Source organism: Cryptomeria japonica, chromosome 8, assembly GCF_030272615.1.
Source record: "Cryptomeria japonica chromosome 8, Sugi_1.0, whole genome shotgun sequence".
Taxonomy (NCBI): Eukaryota; Viridiplantae; Streptophyta; class Pinopsida; order Cupressales; family Cupressaceae; genus Cryptomeria; species Cryptomeria japonica.
Window position 1 is genome coordinate 53,456,582 of NC_081412.1, and position 22,535 is coordinate 53,479,116.

At 32.1% G+C, this 22,535-nt stretch overlaps 1 protein-coding gene across 1 annotated transcript; it reads right to left on the reverse strand.

The window, feature by feature from the left end:
- Window positions 1-848: 848 nt before the first annotated feature.
- LOC131038808 (patatin-like protein 2) lies at window positions 849-1,941 on the reverse strand. Its single transcript, XM_059210794.1, has 3 exons — window positions 1,685-1,941; window positions 1,395-1,576; window positions 849-1,145 (listed from the first exon to the last, which is right to left on the reverse strand). Exons 1-3 carry the CDS (start codon window positions 1,808-1,810, stop codon window positions 1,085-1,087), a joined length of 369 nt encoding a protein of 122 aa, XP_059066777.1. The 5' UTR covers window positions 1,811-1,941; the 3' UTR covers window positions 849-1,084.
- Between the last annotated feature and the right edge of the window lie 20,594 nt (window positions 1,942-22,535).

Below are 22,535 nucleotides of genomic sequence, written 5' to 3' on the forward strand. Positions count from 1 at the left end.
TTATAGTCCCTATTCACTTTGACAGGTTTCCATGAGCCTTGTTAATGTTGAAATTGTGAAACTCTCAACTAGCTCATGAATTATCCTTTGTTTCCCATGTGTTTGTGTGGTATAGATAAATCCCCTAAGTATGTTATATTATGGTTCAAAGGTGCATTCACATAGTTCATATATATATATTTTATATTATTTAGATTTGTCTTGCATTGATAGTATATATTGTCAATAAAGAGTTCATATGTAAATAAAAAAATAAACAAATGTTAGTCAAGATGGACCCATACTTAAGCACATAGGAACCTATGAATGTTTTATGGAGAAAAAAAGTTTAAATACATTAATTAAGAAGTAAAATAAATAATTTTTTGTTTTAAAAAAAACATCATAACTATCTACCATAGGTGTGTCATTTATAGATTAAGGTGTTCATGTAATATAGTATTATTGTCACAGTGAAGAAAACAAAAAGAAATGTTATGTGTGTAACTTTTAGTAGAAATATATATGTATTAAAGTATTTCATATTAATAATTTGTCCTATCAATATGTAAAAGGTTAAAATGTGAAGGACTCAAAAAAAATTAATGTTTACTATTGATCTATTTGTATTGGATATAAGTTGTATTTTAAATAATAATTTCTTATTTTTATCACAGTAAATAGTTTTTGTGTTCACTCTTTGATCAATCTATGTTAGATAAAAAAGTTAAATAAGAAATGATATTATTTTTCACTTTTAAAGAATTTTTGATTAAATTTTGGTCAAATCATTTTAGAACACTAAACATGCTATTATGATGAATTACATTATGAATTAGATAAATATCCTACATAACTACTAATCCCTCTCCCATACTCATATTTTTTTTAAAAGAAATGAAAAAAAATACTTTCATTTCATTTCACATCATTGACATTGACAGGTTTACTTCAGCTCCGAGTTAAATAAGTTGCCATTATTACACACTGAAATAGGCAGCAGACAAATTGTCATGTGACACCAGCACTAAGAAATAAATCAAAAGGTCTACAGTCGTTTATTCGCGTGTTTCACGTAGTTTCGTTGAAGTACTCATACGACAAACTATACCACAGATGATCGCTTGATTCGCAACTTTCTTTCCTCCGAGAGTTCCTTTGCAAACCTGCGGAGAAGTCAGAAAACTGTCATTAATAGTTAGTAGTTGGTGCAATCGAATGCCACCCACTAAATCTCTTAAAAGCTTGTGCAGATGATCCCCACTGTATTTGGGGCCTCTCGCAGCACCGTAAATTGATTGGAACCATCCCAAAATACCGCTGGTGAGGATTTATTAAACAAATTTAGTCGTCTATACTTTTCTAATTGTCCTATTGTACCAATTGAAAATGCTTGAAAATTGTAGGTCACTAACCTTTTGACTGGGAAAATTGAAGGGCACTGCTCCAAGTAGAACTGTATAATGTCCCTGGCCGCAAACAATGGTCTGTTTTGCTTGTTTGGAGCAGTTAGCATTGCGGTAACGAGACCTCCTGTGCTTGTCCCCGCAATGACATCGAAATAATCTGCTAATCTGACGTCTGGACCATCGAGTTTCTGTCAACACATTCAAGTTAATTTTACTGAAACAAAGCATTAAAAACAGTACGCACACTAGAAAATGCCTTAGAATTGTAATGGGTGCGATTGGATAGAAATAAATACCTGAAGTTCTGCCTCTAGAAATTGAAGAATAGTTGCAGGGATGATCCCCCGGACGCCTCCTCCGTCAATGCTAAGAATGGTGATCATATCTCCATCACTGGCTGACAGGTGTTTCATGGTTGCCATTGCACTTAGTTCAAACCAGGACTACTGTTACAGACAAATATTGAATGAAATAAGACGATATGTGATGATAGGGATGCAACTTAATTAATTGGCAAACCACTATTTGGAATCTGTAATTGCCAAGAAGAAGAAGAAGAAGACGAATTCCAAGCTGCTTCAATGGCTTCCTTCTATAGGGAGAAAAAGTTGATATGAATCATAGTTTATTCACACGCAATGGTCGTGCAATACACTGTACTGCCCACTAAACAGAACAGATTTGATCGTGATATGACTATAACCATTAACCCTGCTTCTTTAAAGATAAGGTGGCCCGTCTGATGGATATGGTAATGGCCGTAACAGTATTAAAAACGGTGTGTAATTATGTTATCTCACACATGATTTTCGTAGAGAGAAAAGAGATAGAGCACGCGTCATTGCAGCCAAATGCTTTCTGTAATTTGATCACGAAAATGGCAGCATTTAGCCATCTTTTGAGTGTAGAAGAAGAGGAAAAGTAGTCAAAAGGCCTAAAGAGTGTTTATAGTCAACGATGGGTTTGAAATTATCAATTTAAATGAAGAAATAGCATAAATTTTCCAAACAAGGATGAACTCATTTAAAATGGGCTCCTAGCTCAATCCTATAAGATAGGGTTTAAAAACCATCATTCTAAATTCACAATAAAGATAATTGAAGGTCTTTATAGAGATAGGGCATTGTAATGGTGTCTAAATTGTTAAAGACGATGTCAAAAGCTTAGATAACATGGAATGACTCAATATTTGTTTCATTAGGTACATTTTCAAAGATATAATTGTTCATATCATTTAAAAAAAATAAAAAAATAATCATGTAGTATAATATTTCAAAGATATAATTGTTCATATCATTAAAAAAAAACTAATCATTTAGTATAGTAATTCAAGGATACTGGTTGAGTAAATTGTTTTCAAACAATAACTAGTGCTGAAAATCTATTGTTAGTGCTTAGAATTGTTTTGCTTAGGAGTTAGTTTTAGCAACTCACTATTCATGAAATTAGTTAAAACTGCACAAGGACTTTTAAGTCCTTTATATATGTACTATTCTGAATGTTTTTAGAGTGAATAAAAATGATGATAGTGAATAAAAACGATGATTTCTTGTGTTCTGCTCTGAAAGTTAATATGGTATTAGAACATGCATAGGTCTTGCATTATTGAATTGAATATCATATTGCCATTTGATGTGTACAAATTTGGCATGATTGCTAGGCATATTAATGTGATTGCCAGTCATATTAATATTTAAGGTGACCTGTTGTTGTTGTCCTCATCAAAGCTACACCTTCGATAATTAGGATGCAAATCTCCATGGAATTGATTAGACCCGAGCCTTGCAATTGCTTGAACACATCAGTTTATGGGATTTTGTTATAGTTCTCTATCTCCAAGACTTGGAGAGTGATTTCAAGCATAGAGCTAACATTAAAAGGTGTGGAATCAACACCAATTTCTACAAAATTAAGAAGTATTATGACAAAAGGTTGCTGCATTGATTGTTGACATGACATTTTAAAAGGATTTTGTTCATAAGATAGGTAGACTATTATTTTTGAAAGCCTCACACCATACTTGCTTCCAAAGATATGAAAAACAAAAAATTGGAATTAGATTGCTAGGAAGAAAGGTTCTGATATAGAGGGCATTATATTTGATGTGAGAACTTTGTTGAGTATGGTGGATAAGATTATTCTATCTCTCAAAATTGATGAATGATGTGCTTGTCTTTATTTTCAAGGTGGTTGATAAAGATGACTCATAAGATGCAGTTACAATTGATCAAAAAAAATCTTTGGGATATTGTTAAACCCAATTCAATCTTTTCAACTGATGTAAATGAACATGGCAATTGGGCTATCATATATCAAAAAGTGTTGGTTACTATTGGCCCTGTCTTATCAAAAGCATACTTACACCATGTGGATTTTACAAAGCCGACAAAGGAAATTCGGGAGTCATTAAAAAAACTCATTGAATCCAAAGCAAAAAGTGCCAAGACAACATTGAAGAAAAAATTGCATAGATTGAAGATGGATAAAGGTATAGTAATGGCATATCATATAAGTAAGTATCACTCTCTCCTAAATCACCTAGTTGGGATTAATAAGAAAGTAGAAGATGATGATGCCAAAACAATACTTTTGAATATTTTTCCTAAGAATGTGTTTGGAATGGTGTTTAAATTAAGGTAAACATTAGTATTGAAGGAGTAATTATATCTATTTTACTTGACCTTAATGAAGACTCAAAATCTGAAGAGGTCTTATTTGCACATAAAAAAGAAAGAAAAGGCAAGTACAAATCCAAGTATACTCTTTCAAAAATAAAAATAAAATGTTTCTATTATAATGAAATAGGAATTGTAATTTTGAATTGTAAGAAGAGGGCACAAAACTTGCTAGATGATAAACTAGATGATCATGTTTCCTTGGCTAAAGAAACAGACTAGAAAGAATATGTTAGTGATGAATAGATATCTTATCCTAGTGATAAGGAATATGTGTTTTAAATAAATCAAAATTGGAGGTAGCAGGCAATGGAGGAAAGAGGATACTTAGCGTCCTCTCATCAATCACCAACGGCAAGGCTGCTTATCAGCTTTGGTGGCGTGTTGAGATCTATTGTAGGGTGTTCTTTTATTTTTCTAATAATTAGAAATGTCACATCATGAGGGAATATAAAAGAAATATTCCATGTCCTTTGCTAGTATCAAATTTTCATGTAGTTGGAGATTGAGTGACAAGATCAACAACAATCGATATTTCTATAATTTTGTGTATAATTTTCTTATATAACCTCCTATTGTAAAACATTATAATCAATAAAAGCACTAGTGTAAAGTAGTTCATGGATCTTGAAATGGTTAGTGGTAATCCATTAACCCATATCAAGTGAGCAGATGAGTGTGGTCCAATTCATGTATAATTTTATGGGAAACCTATGTGAAAACCATGAAAGGTTGATGAGAGTTGCCTTTTGTTTGAATAAAGATCATCAACTAGAAGAGTTGGACTTACTATAATGGAAAGTGTGATTTTTTACCATATTCACACTAAGAGGGAAAATGTTGAAAATCTATTGTTAGTGCTTAGGTTTGTTTTGGTTACAAGTTGATTTAATAACTCACTAATCTTGGAATTATTTAAAAACGTACAAGGATTTTTAAGTCATTTATATATGTACTATTCTGAATGGGTTTAGAGAGAATAAAAAAAATAATTTCTTATGTGCTACTATGAAAGTTAATAATTAGTTTATAATATTATAAATAGAAATATTGTTGGTTATCATTAGAAAATATTATGTGAAAAGATAAAGAGAGTTGAAATTTAATTCAATATATTATCTACAAATTGATAGATGGATAAAAGTAGTGAAAATAATGATATGTCTAGTAGGTGAAATACAAGAGGTTGAGACATGACATTGATAATAGTAAAGTTTGCATATAAAAATTTAGTAAATGAGATTACAAGTAAAATAAAACTTGAGAAAATATATATAGCGAAGAGTCCCTCATCAAGAGTTTAACTGGTAACTTTTGAGAAATCTTAGTGGATGGATCTTGAAACATTATCTTTCTTAGGCTTTATCTTAGTTTTATGTATGGAAATTGAACTTTATATTTTGTGTTGTATATAGCCATGAGTTTCTTTGTAAATCATGGTGATATTTGTTTCAATTTTTATAATCTTGGCACTTGTTTGTCGAGATGAAGTGTTCTTGTCCCACCATTTTTTTCTTTTTTATAACCTATAGATAATGTGGGAGCTCACTATACCTACAAGAGACACACCTTCCCAGTTATATCTAGTGTTAGATCTTAGTCCCGTATGTTTTAAAATGTTATAGGTTTAACTAATATTTCTCTAAATTTTATAGTTGCACTATGTTAACCCACCTTTTATATTTAATTTGAGATGCCACAAGTGGATGCATATGAGTTTTTTTTATAAATTCTATAATGTTTAATCACTTGTTGCTGAGTTGTAAATTTTCTCTAACGTCTTTAATATATTTTTTTCATTTATGTCTAGTCTCTTTGTCAAGTTCTTATTGTGATCCATATTGGTTATACCCTTTACCTCAATCCTAACATGCTAGCTAAAATATTGTTAAAAAATTATACAAGTCTATATTTTTTTGTTCTATCAAATTTATTGAGATTTTTATAGAACTTTTTCTTACTTTGAAATGTTTAAACACATAATTATTTTTTGCAAGAGTATCAAAATTTGTCTTCCATGATTACTGCTTGCATTTCCTTCACAATCTTTATCGCTAATGAATTTACTTCAAGCTTGAACCTTTTGTGTTTATTATCATATTAGAAATTAGAATTGGTTCCCCCTTCATGTCATTCTCACTTTCTCAAATTGTTTGCATGATAATAATTTTTATTCTTTTGGCAGTATATTTTCTAGCAACATCTTTACCATCATACCATATCCATTTTTACTCGAAATTCAAAAGTGTTGAACATTTTACTATAACCTTTCCATTGTTGAAAATTTAAACATTTTCTACCCCTAGTACTACTCATATAGTATTCCTATGCTCTTAACCTTGAATGTCTTCATCAAGTAAACATCTCAATTTGCATGAAAATTCAAACATCTTCATCATGAGATGCCTTCCAGTTATTGTAAATAGTTTGTTGAAGTTTACTTTCTCTAATTAGCCTTAGTTTTTCTCATTGAATCTCAAATCTCACTTATAGTTTTTGAAAGTATTTGAGATTCAAAGTTGTAACCTTCCATTAACCAAAGTACTTGTTGAAAGTCATACTCGATCCTTGAAAATCACAAATTCTTTCATTCAATGTTATCTTTTTAAAATATTCCTTACCAAATATTACTTCAGTCCATACTACCCCTAAAGTAATTGCTAAGCTAAGGAATCCAATAAAAAACTTCTTAAATTAATTAAAAAGAGAATCAACGAAGCTTATAATGATTGACATCTCATACTCAAATCTTTCCTTATGGTCCTATCACAATATTATTTGAACATCTATTGGTGTGACACCATATTTACTTTTATTTTCATCAAAAGTTGTTTTTATAAGTGCGGTTGAAATACCATAACTAATAATTTCATTACATACCATTAGTGAGGAATAATATTGAGTTGCATGACTATGTGAGAAAGAGATACTAGATGGGAGTGTCCTTAATTTATTAAATCATTTTTAAGCTTATGAAAATAGACTCTATCATAACTATAATAAATAGATATATTTCTTAAATAAAGAAGAATGTTTAAGATAGAGATAAGAAGGGAAATTTTGAATCTAACTGGTTAGTTACTTTCATTAAAATTGCTACATAAGAATTAAGGGCATATTAGCTTGCTACACCAATAGGCCAACCATTGTAAGAATGAAAATCATCCACTTCAATAAGTTTCATGGCTAATCCAAGGAATATCCAAAGAGGAAAAATATAAAAGAATAAAAAATTAGAGAATAAAATAAAATAAAGAGATAATCCATCAAATATAAATATCCACCTTAGGGGCACCTTGAGTAAGTACCATGGAAAAAAGTTGATTGCATGTGTGATGTGTATTAGCCAAATTTTACCATCTATTAATATATCACCCACTCAACTCATATGTCTTCCAAACATTATGTCATGTATTATAGTTTTATCATTTTTAAACCATCTTAGCATATGCCCCTTGACTTTTAGGTTCATCTAAATATCTTGTAACTAAATATTAATCCAAGTATTTATTCACCAATATTATGCTATTTGACCTCCATAAACCTATCACCAAAAAACATATTTGTACTTTATAAAGATATGTATATAGAAATGAATTACCCAACCCCCACATACATCATATCATTCCCTTATCCATATTTTCATTATCTATTATTATTTACACCTACTCTAGGAATTTTGTATCTTCCAATGAACTAATTAGATGTTTTTAATTAATAGAATTTGATTCTTAGGTTGGAATTTTCATAGTTTATTAATCTAAACATATATGGTATAGACGTAAATGCTATATATTTCTAAGATATCATAATGGTTATACCCATCCTTACCTAATCAATTCAAGAAAATAATAATCATGGATATCTTTGATTCAACTTTTATAAATTTATCATAGCTTTCTAGTGTGACAATTAATGTCATTCCACCTAGTCCAACAACACCATCCCACCCCCACAATCATATTTTCATTCACTACTCCTTTCATATTCCTTGTTGAACATTGGGGTAAAGTGCCTAAATCTAACTTAAGAAAGGGATTCTATCACATACCTATTATGTTGGGTAGGCCTTCATGAAAACAAGTTTCATACACCATGCATCCCTTAACATTGAGCTTATACAAGTAAACTAATATTAGCCCATTATACTACACATTCAATATTACACTAAAAGTTTTTAATATTTAATGCACATATAAATAATCATATGAAAATCTTGTAACCATACATGAAATATAGTATGAAATAGAAAATCTCACTTATAATATGTATATACATGTTATATATGTGTATATATAAATGTGAATATATATGTATATATATACACATAGATACACATACACATACATATACATATACATATACATATGTACACACACACCCAAATATTTCAAGATGTGTCCTTTGTATATAAGGATTAATTCAATCCCAAATTACTAATCTTAATTTATGATGAGAAATGATGTACGCATTACTTTTTTGTTATATGGTCTTTTTTATTCGATCTATCTTTCAGTCCATGCTATTCTTACTTAAGTCTACCTTGAAATTCATTTATCTTGTTTTATTTTGATTGGTATATATTCTAGAGCGTAGTATTTTGTTTCTATGTGTTGTATGTTTTCACTGTCCCCATACATGATGCATTAAAAATACTAAAACAATTATGTGTAATGAGTATATTTGCTTGTTGGTTGTCCTTTAGATGACCCACCAATGATATATTTAACCTTTAGTGTGTAGGAACTTCTTTACATATTATCATTATTCTTTATGCATAGATCCATGAAGATCATATAGATTCCTTGCATGCATAAATAATTCCCCATTCCTAGAATTTATTTTCCCACATGAATCACTAAGGTTAATTCACGCCTTATATATACTAGTTCAACCTATTTTTTAGAGTTTTGTCCATAGAGAGAAAACATTGTCACCTTGGTTGCCATACCCTAGTGTATGACTTCTATTTATATAACAAAATTTAGGATTTCTCTCCATATACTAGTATAATACAACTCACCATCCATCCCTACCGAACCCATCATCCATATTTACCCATCACCACACCTATCCCTATCTCATCTATAATTCATTCCCAAATTTCCTAGATACCTAATTGATTCCCTTGATCATACCCAAACTTTATAACCACTTTGGATAGATAGCTCACTGATCCCACCCACCCACACCCTAGCCTAGGAATTCATATTTATTCACCCTTCCATATAACCCATACTAGAAAAAATTCCCCCTCCACTTCCTATCCACATTCTTCTCATATTTTACCACAAACATTTAAAAATAATAATAAAAAAAGGACCATTCTCATTGACTGCATCCACATACATTTCTATAATCTTACCCATCATAATCATAAATAGCTTCCATCTGTAAACCATATCAATACAACATATAACTATCCACAAGGCATAAAAGAATTCCATGAACATTGTCATTATAAAACACACCATAGCACCATCATGACATAAATCATCCACATCCAAATATTATATGCATAATAAACTCATAATCACATATATAGATCACATTATAACCATAATAAAATGATACACCATATAACATCACATGACCACCATTTAAAATACCATGTCTAAAAATAATTTCATTGTACAAATATGTAATTTCATTTAAAATACCTTCAAGGGCATATATCTAAACTTTCGCCTTGTAAGAGATCTCTCCTATAAATGGTCATAGTTATGGAAATGGTGGTGGTGACCTCATGCTAACTTAGGGTCTTTATATGGTCGATCTTGAAAACCCTATTATAACTACTATAAAAAACTTGATGTCCTCTAGTTTGATGATACCACTCTCTCATATAACAATTGATAGTACTTAACCTCCTAAAATTATCGTGTCGTATCTCTTTGTGCTCCACTCAACTCAACAAATATGCCAACTATCTCTTGTGCTCCTAGTCTACCCTTGTCCAGATATATCACATATCTCAACATCATCACATCTATATCAACTCTCTAATACTATTCTAAAATATAATCCCTCTTTAACAAAATTTTGAATCTCTTTATCATTAGTTGTACCACTTAACTCTATTATATCCACTTCTCTATGATCTTGCTACACCTATCTCCTACTTAATTTCATCTAACTAGGTCTACAAATATATCCCCTTATTCTCTTATTATGAAAGACCCACTATAGCCTATCATGATCCACTAGTAGCCTATCCCTCTCATTTAGCACTATATAAAACTTCCCTTGTAACCTCAAGATTAATCTATGGGATATCTATATTTGTTGTGTGTTGATAATTATTATCCTAAGAATGCATCCCTCTATTGATTATGTTGATTTGTAGAAATCTATCCTTGTTGTGTATTGATCATGCTAGCCTATGCCTAGTCCTCCCTTGCCACGACAGGATTAAGAAAGTAAGAAGGGTTGCAACCCTTTTTTTTGGATTGTTTCATGTTGTTAAGTTGAAGTCGTTGCATAGCATTATCATCATATAATCTTGATATTCATAACATTATTTAATCAAAGAGTCCATGTGCAAAGCCTCTCAATAGTCAATAAATTATCATCAATATTCAGAATGTCAACCAATAATTTATAATCCATCACCTATATTTTTCATTCATTTCCGACATAATTTGGTACCTTCACTACTTAACAACTAGGTAGTTTTGTGTATTCATAATTTATTTATTGCATATTTCCTACATCACTTCAATAGTTTTTTCTATTCATAACTCCTTTAAGCTATTTTATTCTCTTTTAATTATATTCTAACCATTTCCTCTCTTCAATGTAGCTTTATCATTTTCTATATCTATTTTATTCTTTTTGAACCATTTTTTTGTAGGTTTTATTGCCTTCTTCCATCCCTACCTTTTTTGATGCCTTATTATATGTTTGAGTACCTATGTATTTTAACATATTTACAACTATACTTGAATACCTTTCTATGTTATTTCTTCTTTCCAATGAATCAATGCCTTCTAATTCTCAAACATACTAATCATGCATTTCTCAATCTTACTCTTCATGGAGGTGTCATTTGACCACTTAGTTGAGATTGAATGGGCTGGAAGGAGCCACAATTGGAGGAGTTCCTACTTGCACAAAATTTTCTTTTCTTCTTTTGATAAATTGGCTTCTACATTCATATTTTTTCCAAACTTCAATCCCATGCTTCATCTTCTGTAAACTGCACATCTCTACTCCTTATAACTTTTTTGGTTATTGTATTGTATAAGTTTTAATCCTTGAATTCATCACTATATCTAGAAAATATACATTTTTCTCTTTTATTATTTAATTTCATCTCTGTATCTAGAAAATATACATTTTTCTCCTTTAGTATCTAATTTCCTTGTCAATTCATCTAGCACATGTACATATGCCACACATCCAAACACTCTCATATGAGAATCATTATGTTTTCTTCCTCTCCAGGCTTCTTATAGAATCATATTGATGACACTTTTAGTGTGACATCTATTCATTATATATGTTGTACATTTTACAACATCATCCCAATACTTATTTGAGATTTTTTTTCCTTCAACATGCTCATTTCCATTTCCATGATAGTTCTATTTTTTCTTTCATCTACACCATTTTGTTGAGGGTATGCCTTGTGGTAAATTTTTTATGGATTCCATGGTCTTCACAAAACTTTACGAAGTCATTTGAAATGTACTCACCACCTCTATCCATTCTCAATGCTTTGCTATAATACCACTTTGCTTCTCGACAAGCACTTTGAATTGGCAAAAAAAAGTCAAACAATTTATTCTTGTGATTTAGAAAGTAGACCCATATTTTTCTTGTGAATTCATCAATGAATGTCAATATGAAATTGCTTCCACCAATTGAGGGTATTTGCATTGTTCCACACAAATCTCAATGAACAATCTCCAATGTTTGTTTGCATAGATTGAATTTCTTGTTGGAAATGACTCCCTGTGTTGCTTATCCATGATACAACCTTGACATAATTTATTTGTATTTTTTATTAGTGGCAACCATTTTACCATTCTTTTCTTATCCAATAAGTTTAAACCTCCAAAATTTAGGTGTCCAAATCTTAAATGCCATAACAAATTTTCGTCTTTAATTTATACTTGAAAGATTGCTTGAGTAACCATTGTAGTATTCTCTTTATCCTCTTGTGGGTTCATTGAAGGGTGAGCTTAAGAAAATTCTACCTTCAAATCTATTTTTAGCCTTAGTGGGAAAATTAGATATTGACACTCATTCAGACTTTGTCTATAAGCTAACTACTTGAAAATTTATCAAAAATTGTGCATTATTTATCTTTGAAAAATAATCTATACCCTTTTTAAACAAGCTACCCAATACTCATTAGGTTATTCTTCAAGCCAAAAGAAAAATACAAATGAGAAATAATTTTTTCCTTGCACTTTTTGGCTAGAATATTGATGTTTCATTTAGCCATAACTAAAACCTTTTTATCATTCGCCAAGGTGACATATAATTTTACACTTTCATCAAAATTAGTTAATATTTCTAATTTCCCTATCATGTGATTTCTGAAACTTGAGTCTAAAAACTATACATCCTTCTCAATTTCTCGTGCAATAATGCAAGCTAAGAACATACAACCCTAATTTTGGTTTTCTTTGGTAAATTTTACACTTTGTACCTATAATCATATTATTTCTTTCTATATTTATTTAAGTAATGCTCAAATTTATTGTAATAATGATATTGAATTGAACATTTATCATACCTTTGTCCTTGAGACTAATTTTGAGTTGAGATTTGATTATTGCCTCTTCCACTTGAGTTTGATGGGCTAGTTCTTCCACATCTATATGAGTTTCCTTTCCCACCTCTGAAATTTGATCTTCCCCTACCCCTACCTTGTTTGATTGAGACTTGTGTCTTGAAACAATACTCCAAGTTTAGTTTCTTGACCTACTTATCCTATGATCATGATAAATGAGAGTTTCATGTAGCTCATTAGCTAAAAAGTGTGAACAATTTTTTGTTACTTCTATGGCCACTATAATTGATTCAAACCTTGTAGGAAAATTTCCTAAAATCTCTTCAACAAATATCCTATCTTAAAGTTTTTCACCATTTGATCTGATTTGGTTTAATAGTCCAATTATTTGAGTGAATAATGGGTATATTTCATCTTATTCTTTCATCTATATATGGTCTCAAAGTCTCTTCTTCTTCACCTTAGTGACTCCTTGATAATAAGTTTGGAGAGTATCTCATGATTGTTTTGACTTTTTTGCTGCTACAATCCTTTGAAAAAGTGTTTTCCTTCACTCCTTGAAAGATTTAAAAGAGACCTTTTGAATCCTTCTCTAGTTGACTTAGAGCATTGCATCTTGTTACATCAAGTGGGTTATATGTAACCATTCTCAAAAAGATCTCATATGTCTTGTAAACAAAATAATGCATTGACTTTGATTGCCCAATACTCATAATTTGTACCATTAAAATAAGGAATTTTTGGGTTTATCCAACTTATTCTTGGGGTTTCCAATGTTGACTATGAATAACTTGTTGTATAACCCTTTTAACTCCTTGAAAATATTTTGAAAAAAAAGCTTATAGCTACTGATCTTTAACACTAATACCACATGAAGGAAAGAGGTAGAGGATGAAAGAAAAAATAGAGAAAAAACAACAATAGATATGAAATAAATTTTTTCTTGAAATATTACATATATTAAAGTTTGATTAATAAAATAGTATTGTTGCTCTTTCATCAGTTTACGAAAAAAATACCCATATTTTATATTATCATTTATTGTTTCTATAGTCTGCAAGACACTGACTTCTACATTCTTTTTTTCATCCTCACAAAAAACAATATGATTTCCCCTCTTTTCATTGTATATATCCAACAAAACTAAGGAAAACATTAACAAAAGCATTAATTATGATATATACGAGAAATCTACAAAGAATATTATTAATGATAGTTATGATACTTAATATAAGTACAGATCGAATAGCCAACAAGATGAGAGGGGGGGAGTGAGTCATACAAACTTAATCATCGATAAAAACATCAGATTCAACCTCAGTAACACATATATCAGTCATATAACCAAAAACTGTCAAACATGCAAACTCAAAAGCATATGAACAATATAAACCTCATAACACCAGATTTAACGTGGAAACCCAAATATGGAAAAACCACTGTGGGATTTCAGACCCACTAAGAAATATACTCTTCTAGAGTATGCTCGGTTAAAAGCAAATCCTGTTAAAGATTACAAACACATTGCTAGATGTGACCCGGTTAAGGGATTTCCCTTGGATCTATTAGGATCTTCACTTTGTTAGAAGTGACCTTGTCAAAGGATTTCAAACACTCAATCAGAATGTCACCTTGTTAGAGGATTTACATATAAGACTATTAAGTCCACTCGGTTAAGAGATTTCCTGTCACTTTCACAAAATAATAGTAATAAAAATCTATCTGCAACTTTACATCTAAAATGCTAAAGCAGATTCCTATTTGTTCAATACAATCTAGACATAGAACTAATCTTGTCTATTTGCTGGGCATCAATACTTTGTTATTCTAATAGGTCTTCAAGCTTCTATGCTCGGTAATCACTATGTAGCATCTCTGTGCATACACTTTCCCGCATACATTATTTATCAACAATTTCCTATTTATAAACAATCTTCTAATCGCTTAATCTCATTGATCACATTTCCCATGATCAATCATAGCCATCAGATCTTCAATCTTGTCCAGGTTCAATGTATCTTTCGATCTGAAAATGTTTTACCTCACCTTGGAACTTGCATATTCACTTTGGAACTTGTGTTAGGGTAATGCGATTCAATCTGAGCTGTAGATCTTCATGCTGACTTTCCATTGCCTTAGATTCGTTAACAAACTTCTTCCACGACTTACCAATCATTGATCCGCTCCAACTCATCAGCTTCTTTCATTAAATATCACATGGAAACATTTAATACATTCTGTTATAGCTCAGCTACAACTCGGTAAATACTAAACTTCACTCAGTAGACATTTCATCTTCATTAACTGATAGCGATAACCTTAGGGTTTACCGACTAGGTTCCTTAGGGTTTACCGACTAGGTTCTTTGCTTGATAACATAGTATAGTATTAACCTTTACATTTTACAACATATGTATGATGTTAAAACAATCTAAAACATCAAGATTTCATCATTGTCTGACTCGGTAGAGTTGCCCATTGAATAACTTATCCCCTTATTCATCATATTCTTTCCTGTGTCTTTACCAACTTCTTTATAATCTTCATATCATACTTCTCAAGATATGGCAACATCATACTGAATTAGAAAATCAATTTCTTGACATCAATGACAAAATAATAATATCAAGATAGTAAAACATCTTTAATCAGTTATGTCCATAATCATCAACAACCTTCTCAATATCCTTATTCAAATGTCAACAATCTTTCATTGTCTATTATAAGGAAATATTGCCAACAATTAAGTAGGTTTATATTTCAAAAACTATCCTATCTAAGGTGAATGATAGGACACAGTAGGCTTGAGAAGACAAAATGAGATGACAATAGGAGATTAATGAAGTCTATGGGGAAAAAATAAATGTGGTAGATGTGATTAATATCTAACACATTATGGCATCTATGTAATTGAAAACCATAAAAAACATTGTGTACAAAAAGTAAAAGGAAAAAAAGTGGACTCCCACTCTAGTGTAATGGTACATGTTTGGATAATATTTTGCCCAACAAGAAGCATGATATTTCTTTAGCTACTTCATTTGGAGGTTTCTTAAATTCACCTTTTAATTTGTTAGAATACATTATCTCTCCCACTTGCTATGAGAGAATTATGTATGCAATTTTTGCATAAGAAGAACATTTATTTTTTGAAGATAAAAATAGATGGTTTAAATTATAATTTTGCATGAGTATATATATGATTTCCTTTATTTTTAGTTATTTTTCAATTTATAAATAAAATGAGACTATTGTAATGAATTTTTTGTTTCTTATCATTTGATTGGTTGATCATTCATCATGTAATCAATAAGTTCTTATGATTGATTAAATTAATAAAATAATTATCTATATATTTATTACTGCATCAATTTTTATGTATTTTTAAGTTCCTTATTTGATATTAGAGATCGGTCAATTGTGTTTTCTAGATAAATTGCTATATATAGTATAAATTTTAGAAGAGGGTCATGTGTCATATTGGTTGCACCTGTGTCTACCAAAGTTTGTTCATAAGAGTAGCCGATTAGGTAGAGAAAGAAGTTGTTGTCATAAAATTTTAGGTAAGGGAGGGATTGTTTTTTATTAAGGATAAACAGGTCTTGAGGGGACCCGAAACCCTCTACAATAGGTTTTGAAGGGACCGGAAACCCTTAGATTTTACCAGGATCTAGAACCCAAAAAACAACGCTGTCTAAAGTAATAATCATCAAAAAACCAGTAGCCAACCACAACCAAGAATAAGAAGATTAGCCTCTAAAACATACACAAGGGTTTTACTAAGGCTCCCTTAACCTTCGACTGACAACATTAATGTTCAAGGAACCTTTAACCTTCAAAGACTCTAGACTACAACATGTAGCCATACATTTAGGATCTAGAGGGTTTTGAAAGGCTCCCCTAACTATTACCCTAGATTTTGAACTGGCCCCCAAAACTAGAAGAGAAGGGTTTTCCCAGGCTCCCTTAACCTACAACATAGATCTAAGGTTGCCAAAAACAAAACCTATCCTTAACCAAAAACCAAAACAACAAGTGGCCAGGCTGGGCTCTTGAAAAATACTAGCATCTAGCTTGCATGTGGGTTTTACAAGGCTCCCACAACCTGAACCAGACATCAATAAAATAAACATAAAGCAACAGCCAAGAGGGGTATTTTGAAAGGCATCCCGAACCTTCAAAATGGGTTTTACAGTGGCTCCCATAACTAGTAGGAGGGCACTCGACACCACCCAACATGTGATCAGAACCCGCATTCCAGCACAACACCTCTCCACCTCTATAGGATAGGGAACCACCTCAATAGGAGCTAGAAGGAAAGAGACCGCACATTGAGATAACGAAGTAGATAACCCCAAGACAAAGACCAACAACCAACAAATATTCACATGAATCTTAGCTGGAAAGAAGGGTTTTGAAAAGGCTCCCAAAATCTTGAACAGAAATAGAGGCCAACACCATAAGGACTCTATGCCAATAAGCTTCACCAAAATCTCCACCTCTAAAGGAGAAGAGGGAAAGAAAACCATCAGCAAAGAGACAATCACAGGAGCACAACCAACCTCGAACATAAAGGTATCCAATACCCCCATCAGGAGCCTTCCCACCAAATTCTGCCAACAACTCTTCCCCTCTATAGAAGAGTGGTCCACCTTAGTAAGACAAAATGAGAGAAAAGGAAGGAAGATAGCCTGTGAAACACCAGAGAATCTCCTAAAAAGAATAGATCCATAAAAGAACTCACAATCTGCAAGAGAAACCTTAGAAAGACCACACCAAAAAGATGCAGGGACCTCCCAGACAGAGTTCCCCATCCACACAAGATCATTCCCAAATGGAAAAACACAACCCATAGGGAGAAAGGACTCCAAAAAAATAAAACCTCCACCTGGATCCCAAACGTCCCCCTCACACCAAGGTGCAACCAGGAGAGCACAAGCTACAAACAAAGCCACTGTAGCCACCACCAAAACCTTCCCATAGATCCAATGTCCTCTATTGATAACACATAAAGGAAGAGGAACAATAGGGTAAGGGAAAAGAACCCCAACACCATCCACAGTCTCAGCTACTCCCACAATAGCCACACCAGCACAAATGGGAAAAGTATTCTACCATCGGTCGAACAGGGAAAAGGGGAGTAGAGCAGGAACACGTTGCCCCCAATAATAAAAAAAAAACAAAGCGTCCACAACACCGGAAAAATTATTGACCCCTACCAAGACCCCATCTCCACCAACTCCTTCCTCCACTACATCTTCTCCTCCATTGACTACCCCCAAAACCCTTACTCTAGTGATGCTTCCCACTTCCATCTACCGTGTGTAATAAAACACCATCAAAGATGGATTTGTAAGGGAGGGCTTGTTACAAAATATCCTATTCAAAGATTAATGAAAAAATTGAAGCTTAGAAGTTACTAACATGAAAGGTAGGCTAAAGTCAACAATTCATTTGTGTTCCTCAAAGAAGGCCACATTTGCAATCACTACCCAAGGAATATGGAGCCATTTCTAAAAAAAAAGGTATCCAAAAAAAAAAGAGATTTGATCAATAAGAAGGAAGGCCGATGAGATCATAAGATCGTTATTTTTCAAGATGAACCTTCATTGCTAAATTTGAAGTTGTGGAAGATAATAGATTAGAAAAGATTGACACTGTGTTAAACTCATAGAAATGCCAAATGTCAGAGTTAGTATTTCTTAGGTGGAAGACATGGGACAACTTGATGAAGTTTTGACTTCAGTGTAAGGTAAGATAGGGATCAATGACTCTTTTTAATATTAACACAATACTACATTTAACATCTTTGACATATATGTTGTTTTATAATACTTTATTGTATACATTTTATATTTAGCCTTTTTCTTTATTATAAATTAAATATTAAATTCATTGTAGATGATATTAAATAAAAGCGAACTATCAAGGCTTTTGAGGAAACTTAGTGATCTTAGTACTATTTTTTATTCAAACCTATTTAATCATCCATTTTCTCCAACATCAAATCTATTTATTTTACCCAGTTATTAGGTTAAAGTCTAAACTTTATTTAGAAGCCATAAGTAATTATGATAATTATCTCATTGTTGAGACTTTGATCATTTGTTGAGAGAATAGAGTTGTATTTTTTATGTAAGAATTTGTCAAAATTTCATGCGATCGATTGCTTCAGTTTTCCTTTTTAGGCTATCAAATTTGATATTAACGAAATGATAAATTATTTGTATAAGCATAATCAAAGTGGATATAACAAGATTTTTTTTCCTTAATTTTCCAAATAATAAGTTGATAAGTGACTTTAAGATAGGCCTTCCACTCCAAAAAGTAACTATTCCAAATTGATATAAAATGCTATTGATATAAGTAGATATACTAGTTATAATGATAATAAAATTGAAAATAGATTGAATTTGAACAAATATGATGATATTTGTATTGGTCTTAAATACAATGCAATTATGAATACTATTGAAAAGGAAAAAAAGAGAGAGAAGAACTAAATTTTTAGATAAATGATTGAATCTTTGAGCTTTCATTTTGAATGTTCCTTTTATTTGTGCTTGCAAGGGATACTATATTAACAATAATAAAATGAACCTAAGAACCAATAAGATTGATGAACTCTAACATTGTTAAAATATTACAGACTATTAGATTATATAAGAACTCAAATTTGTCAATGCCTAAACATATCCAACTTTATCTCGTTCCAGCTATTAACTAAATAAGTTTTACTTATATATAATCAATTTCTCCCTACTTCTTTGCTTGAGTCCTACAAAACTGCATCATTCAATTAAATTTAATTAATTAACTAGGTTAATTCCTTGTGAATCCCTAAGTATGGTATTAGTTAATTAATTATCTTCTACTCCTAATTATCCTAAAAAATTACATCCGAATAATAATTGACCATGCTTTTGGTTAGGGACAAATGGGTTTTACAGGGACCCAAAACCACAGAGTTACAACCAACAGAAAAAAAATAGAGAAAGTTTACCAAAATAGTAGTGTTGTCTGATAGACAAAAAGACAACACATCAAGTAAAATGACAACTTCATATAAAATGTAACAACCAAAATAAACAGAAACCACAAGATATTAACGAATAGAATACAAAGTTTTAACTATTTCATTTTCCAAAGTGGTCATCTCTTGGGCCGCCTTCTTTAGATCTTGGATGTCTTGATTTGAAGACTTTTATTTTCTCTTGAAGTTTTCCCTAGTTCTCTTGCAAGGATATGACTCCTCTTTCTTGTTTTTTTCATTATGCACATCGAGGTTCACAATTAGGGAGCCCATTTGATTCTTCTCAAACTTTTCCACCATCTTGGTCATAGTGGTCATTGAGTTTTTCATAACCTTGTCACTTTGTTTCAGAATGGAATTCAAAGTGTTTTTTATTTTCCAACTTCCCCTCAAGCCGCAAGGTTTTTTTTGTCTTGTTCTCTTTTTATTTTTTCCATTAGTTCAGTTGTTCTCTGTAGGCATTCTTTCATAGATAATTTCTCTTCTTTAGTCCAAATAACCCATTCAACCTTGTGAGTGTGCCCCTTTTCGATTAGGTCCTCCAGTTTACTCAAAACTGCCTTATTCTTTAGGTCAATATCTTTTATTTCATAGAAGACCCATTTGAAAACCCTAAAGATATCAACCACACCATTTCTGGCAATGGATAAGATATCATCAGGATATCCCTTATCAGGTTTAAACTAGTGATCTTCAAGTTTAAGGTCTTTTAAGAACTTGGGTCTATTATCTTTGTCAGTGGCAGGGTGAGAGGACTGGGTTCCTTCAAAAGGATTGAGATAATAGTCAAAGTCATTCTTAGAGTCTTCAAAGTATGAAACCGTGTTTTTCTTATGTGGATTCTCCTTCTTATTGGATTTAGGTTGAGATTTGATAGAGGAAACAAGTTTTCCAAAAGGCATACTCAACAGGGACTTTTTAGATACCTTCCTTAAAGGAGGGGTAATTTCCTCTTCCCAGTCAGACTCCTCACTTGAATTACCCTATGGATTGCTATATTCTATATCATAACCACTAGAATTTGAGGGGGAAATCGGGTTGGATAGGGCAGACATATTAGAAAAAGGCTCGTGGATGAGCTGAATCAAACCAACATGCAAAATCGAGAAACTCCTAGGATTTTCATGGTGCTCCAAAATACAATGTTTAAGAGAGCTTAACAGATAGAAGGGGAAAGAAACCATGACCTTATACTGAAAGTGGTTGGGGAGAAAAAAGTGATAGCCCTAAACTCTAGTAAAGTTCCCATCCACCATTATGTATTCCATCATGACCCTCAGAACTTCCCTCCAAAGCTTCTTAATGGAGCTAGTCTCAAAGTATCTGTTCGAAACCTTCACCAGTGCTTTCCTTTCATCTTTATATTTTAAGAATTTAGTGAGAGATTCATCAGAGATTTTCCTATCTTGGAAAAACTTCATCCCTTCAATGGATAGGCCTATAACCTCCCCAATGAGGTCCTTGTTTAAGACTAGTTTCTTTCTAAAGAGAATTAAACCTTCTTCCTTCTAGTTTTTGATAAAATACCTCACCATATCCAACTTTAAGCCACAAAGTTTCTCCAAGAAAGGTTTTAGCCCTCCTTGTTCAATTTGTTACCAAAATTTCTCATTATTCTAGTGCTTTTCACAAGTACTTAGCTCCTCTCTCTTCCTACTACCCCCCAATTTTTCACTAGCTTCTCTATTCGCAGCAAAGCAGATTAACAAGGAAGAAAAATTATAACAAAAACTAGGAACCCACAAAACATGCCAAACCTCAGTTCTAGTTGAACTAATTAAGGTATCGGCCTAAAAATGAATGAGAAAGTACCTCTTTCTGATCTAACTAGTACATTCGGAGCTGATTTCTAACGGCCGTTTGTCGAATTTTTGATGAATTTTTGTCGGAGTGTCGACAAAATCCACCATCGAAAACTCAGCATCGGATTAGTTGATGATGCCATGCCCATCAGAAATTCAACAATCCAATGGACTCTGCCGATGGTCAAAGAAGTCGTCAGTTGAAAGCTTGGTATTCGTCATAATTCCGATGATGATCATTTTTATAAAAAAAATAAATATAAAAGAGCCATCGAAGGAAGGAAGTTCTTTCAATTTGTTTTAAATCCTAAGGGGTTCAGGGTTTAGGTTTTAAGTCACTTCAATATTGTATTCACTTAAGCAATGGGTTTATTTATCATAAAAGTGTTCTCCCCTTGTCATTTACCTAGGCGGTTCCTTTAAATATTTTATTCTTGTTTGCTTTTAATCTGCCTTTTCTAATGTCCGTTGGGCCTTATAAGTATCATGTGATTTTCAATTGATCTGACGGCCTGCATTGATTTGTGACCAAAAAGTTCTCAAAACTTAGTTTCCGCGAAGTAGCAAAAGGCGATGGTGGACCTGGCATATAGGTTTGGACCAAAGCTAAACACTGATAAAGTTTCATCTGATTGGATGGACAACGTGGTTTCGTGAGATCAAGCTGAACGTGTTTTAACCTTCACGAAGTGGCGAAAGGGTTTGGCGGGTCCTAGAGATAAGCGATCTTCTTTGGTTAAAGAATGATCGGATTGGAAAAAGATAAATGGATTCTCATTGTTTCGTGGTCCAGAGATGCACGAGCTATACCTTCAGCGAAATAGCGAAAAGGTGGAGGGTCCCGCTAAGAGTGGTAGTAAATGTGGTAACCCCAGTTGGCGATGACATGGTGGT

Excerpts from the sequence above, each read along its gene's own strand:
- LOC131038808 (XM_059210794.1), bottom strand. The coding sequence starts at position 1,810 with ATGGCAACCATGAAACACCTGTCAGCCAGTGATGGAGATATGATCACC. Across the intron at positions 1,577-1,684 it reads TTCTAGAGGCAGAACTTCAG|AAACTCGATGGTCCAGACGT; the intron begins GTATTTATTTCT and ends ATGTGTTGACAG. Across the intron at positions 1,146-1,394 it reads TCAATTTTCCCAGTCAAAAG|GTTTGCAAAGGAACTCTCGG; the intron begins GTTAGTGACCTA and ends ACTTCTCCGCAG.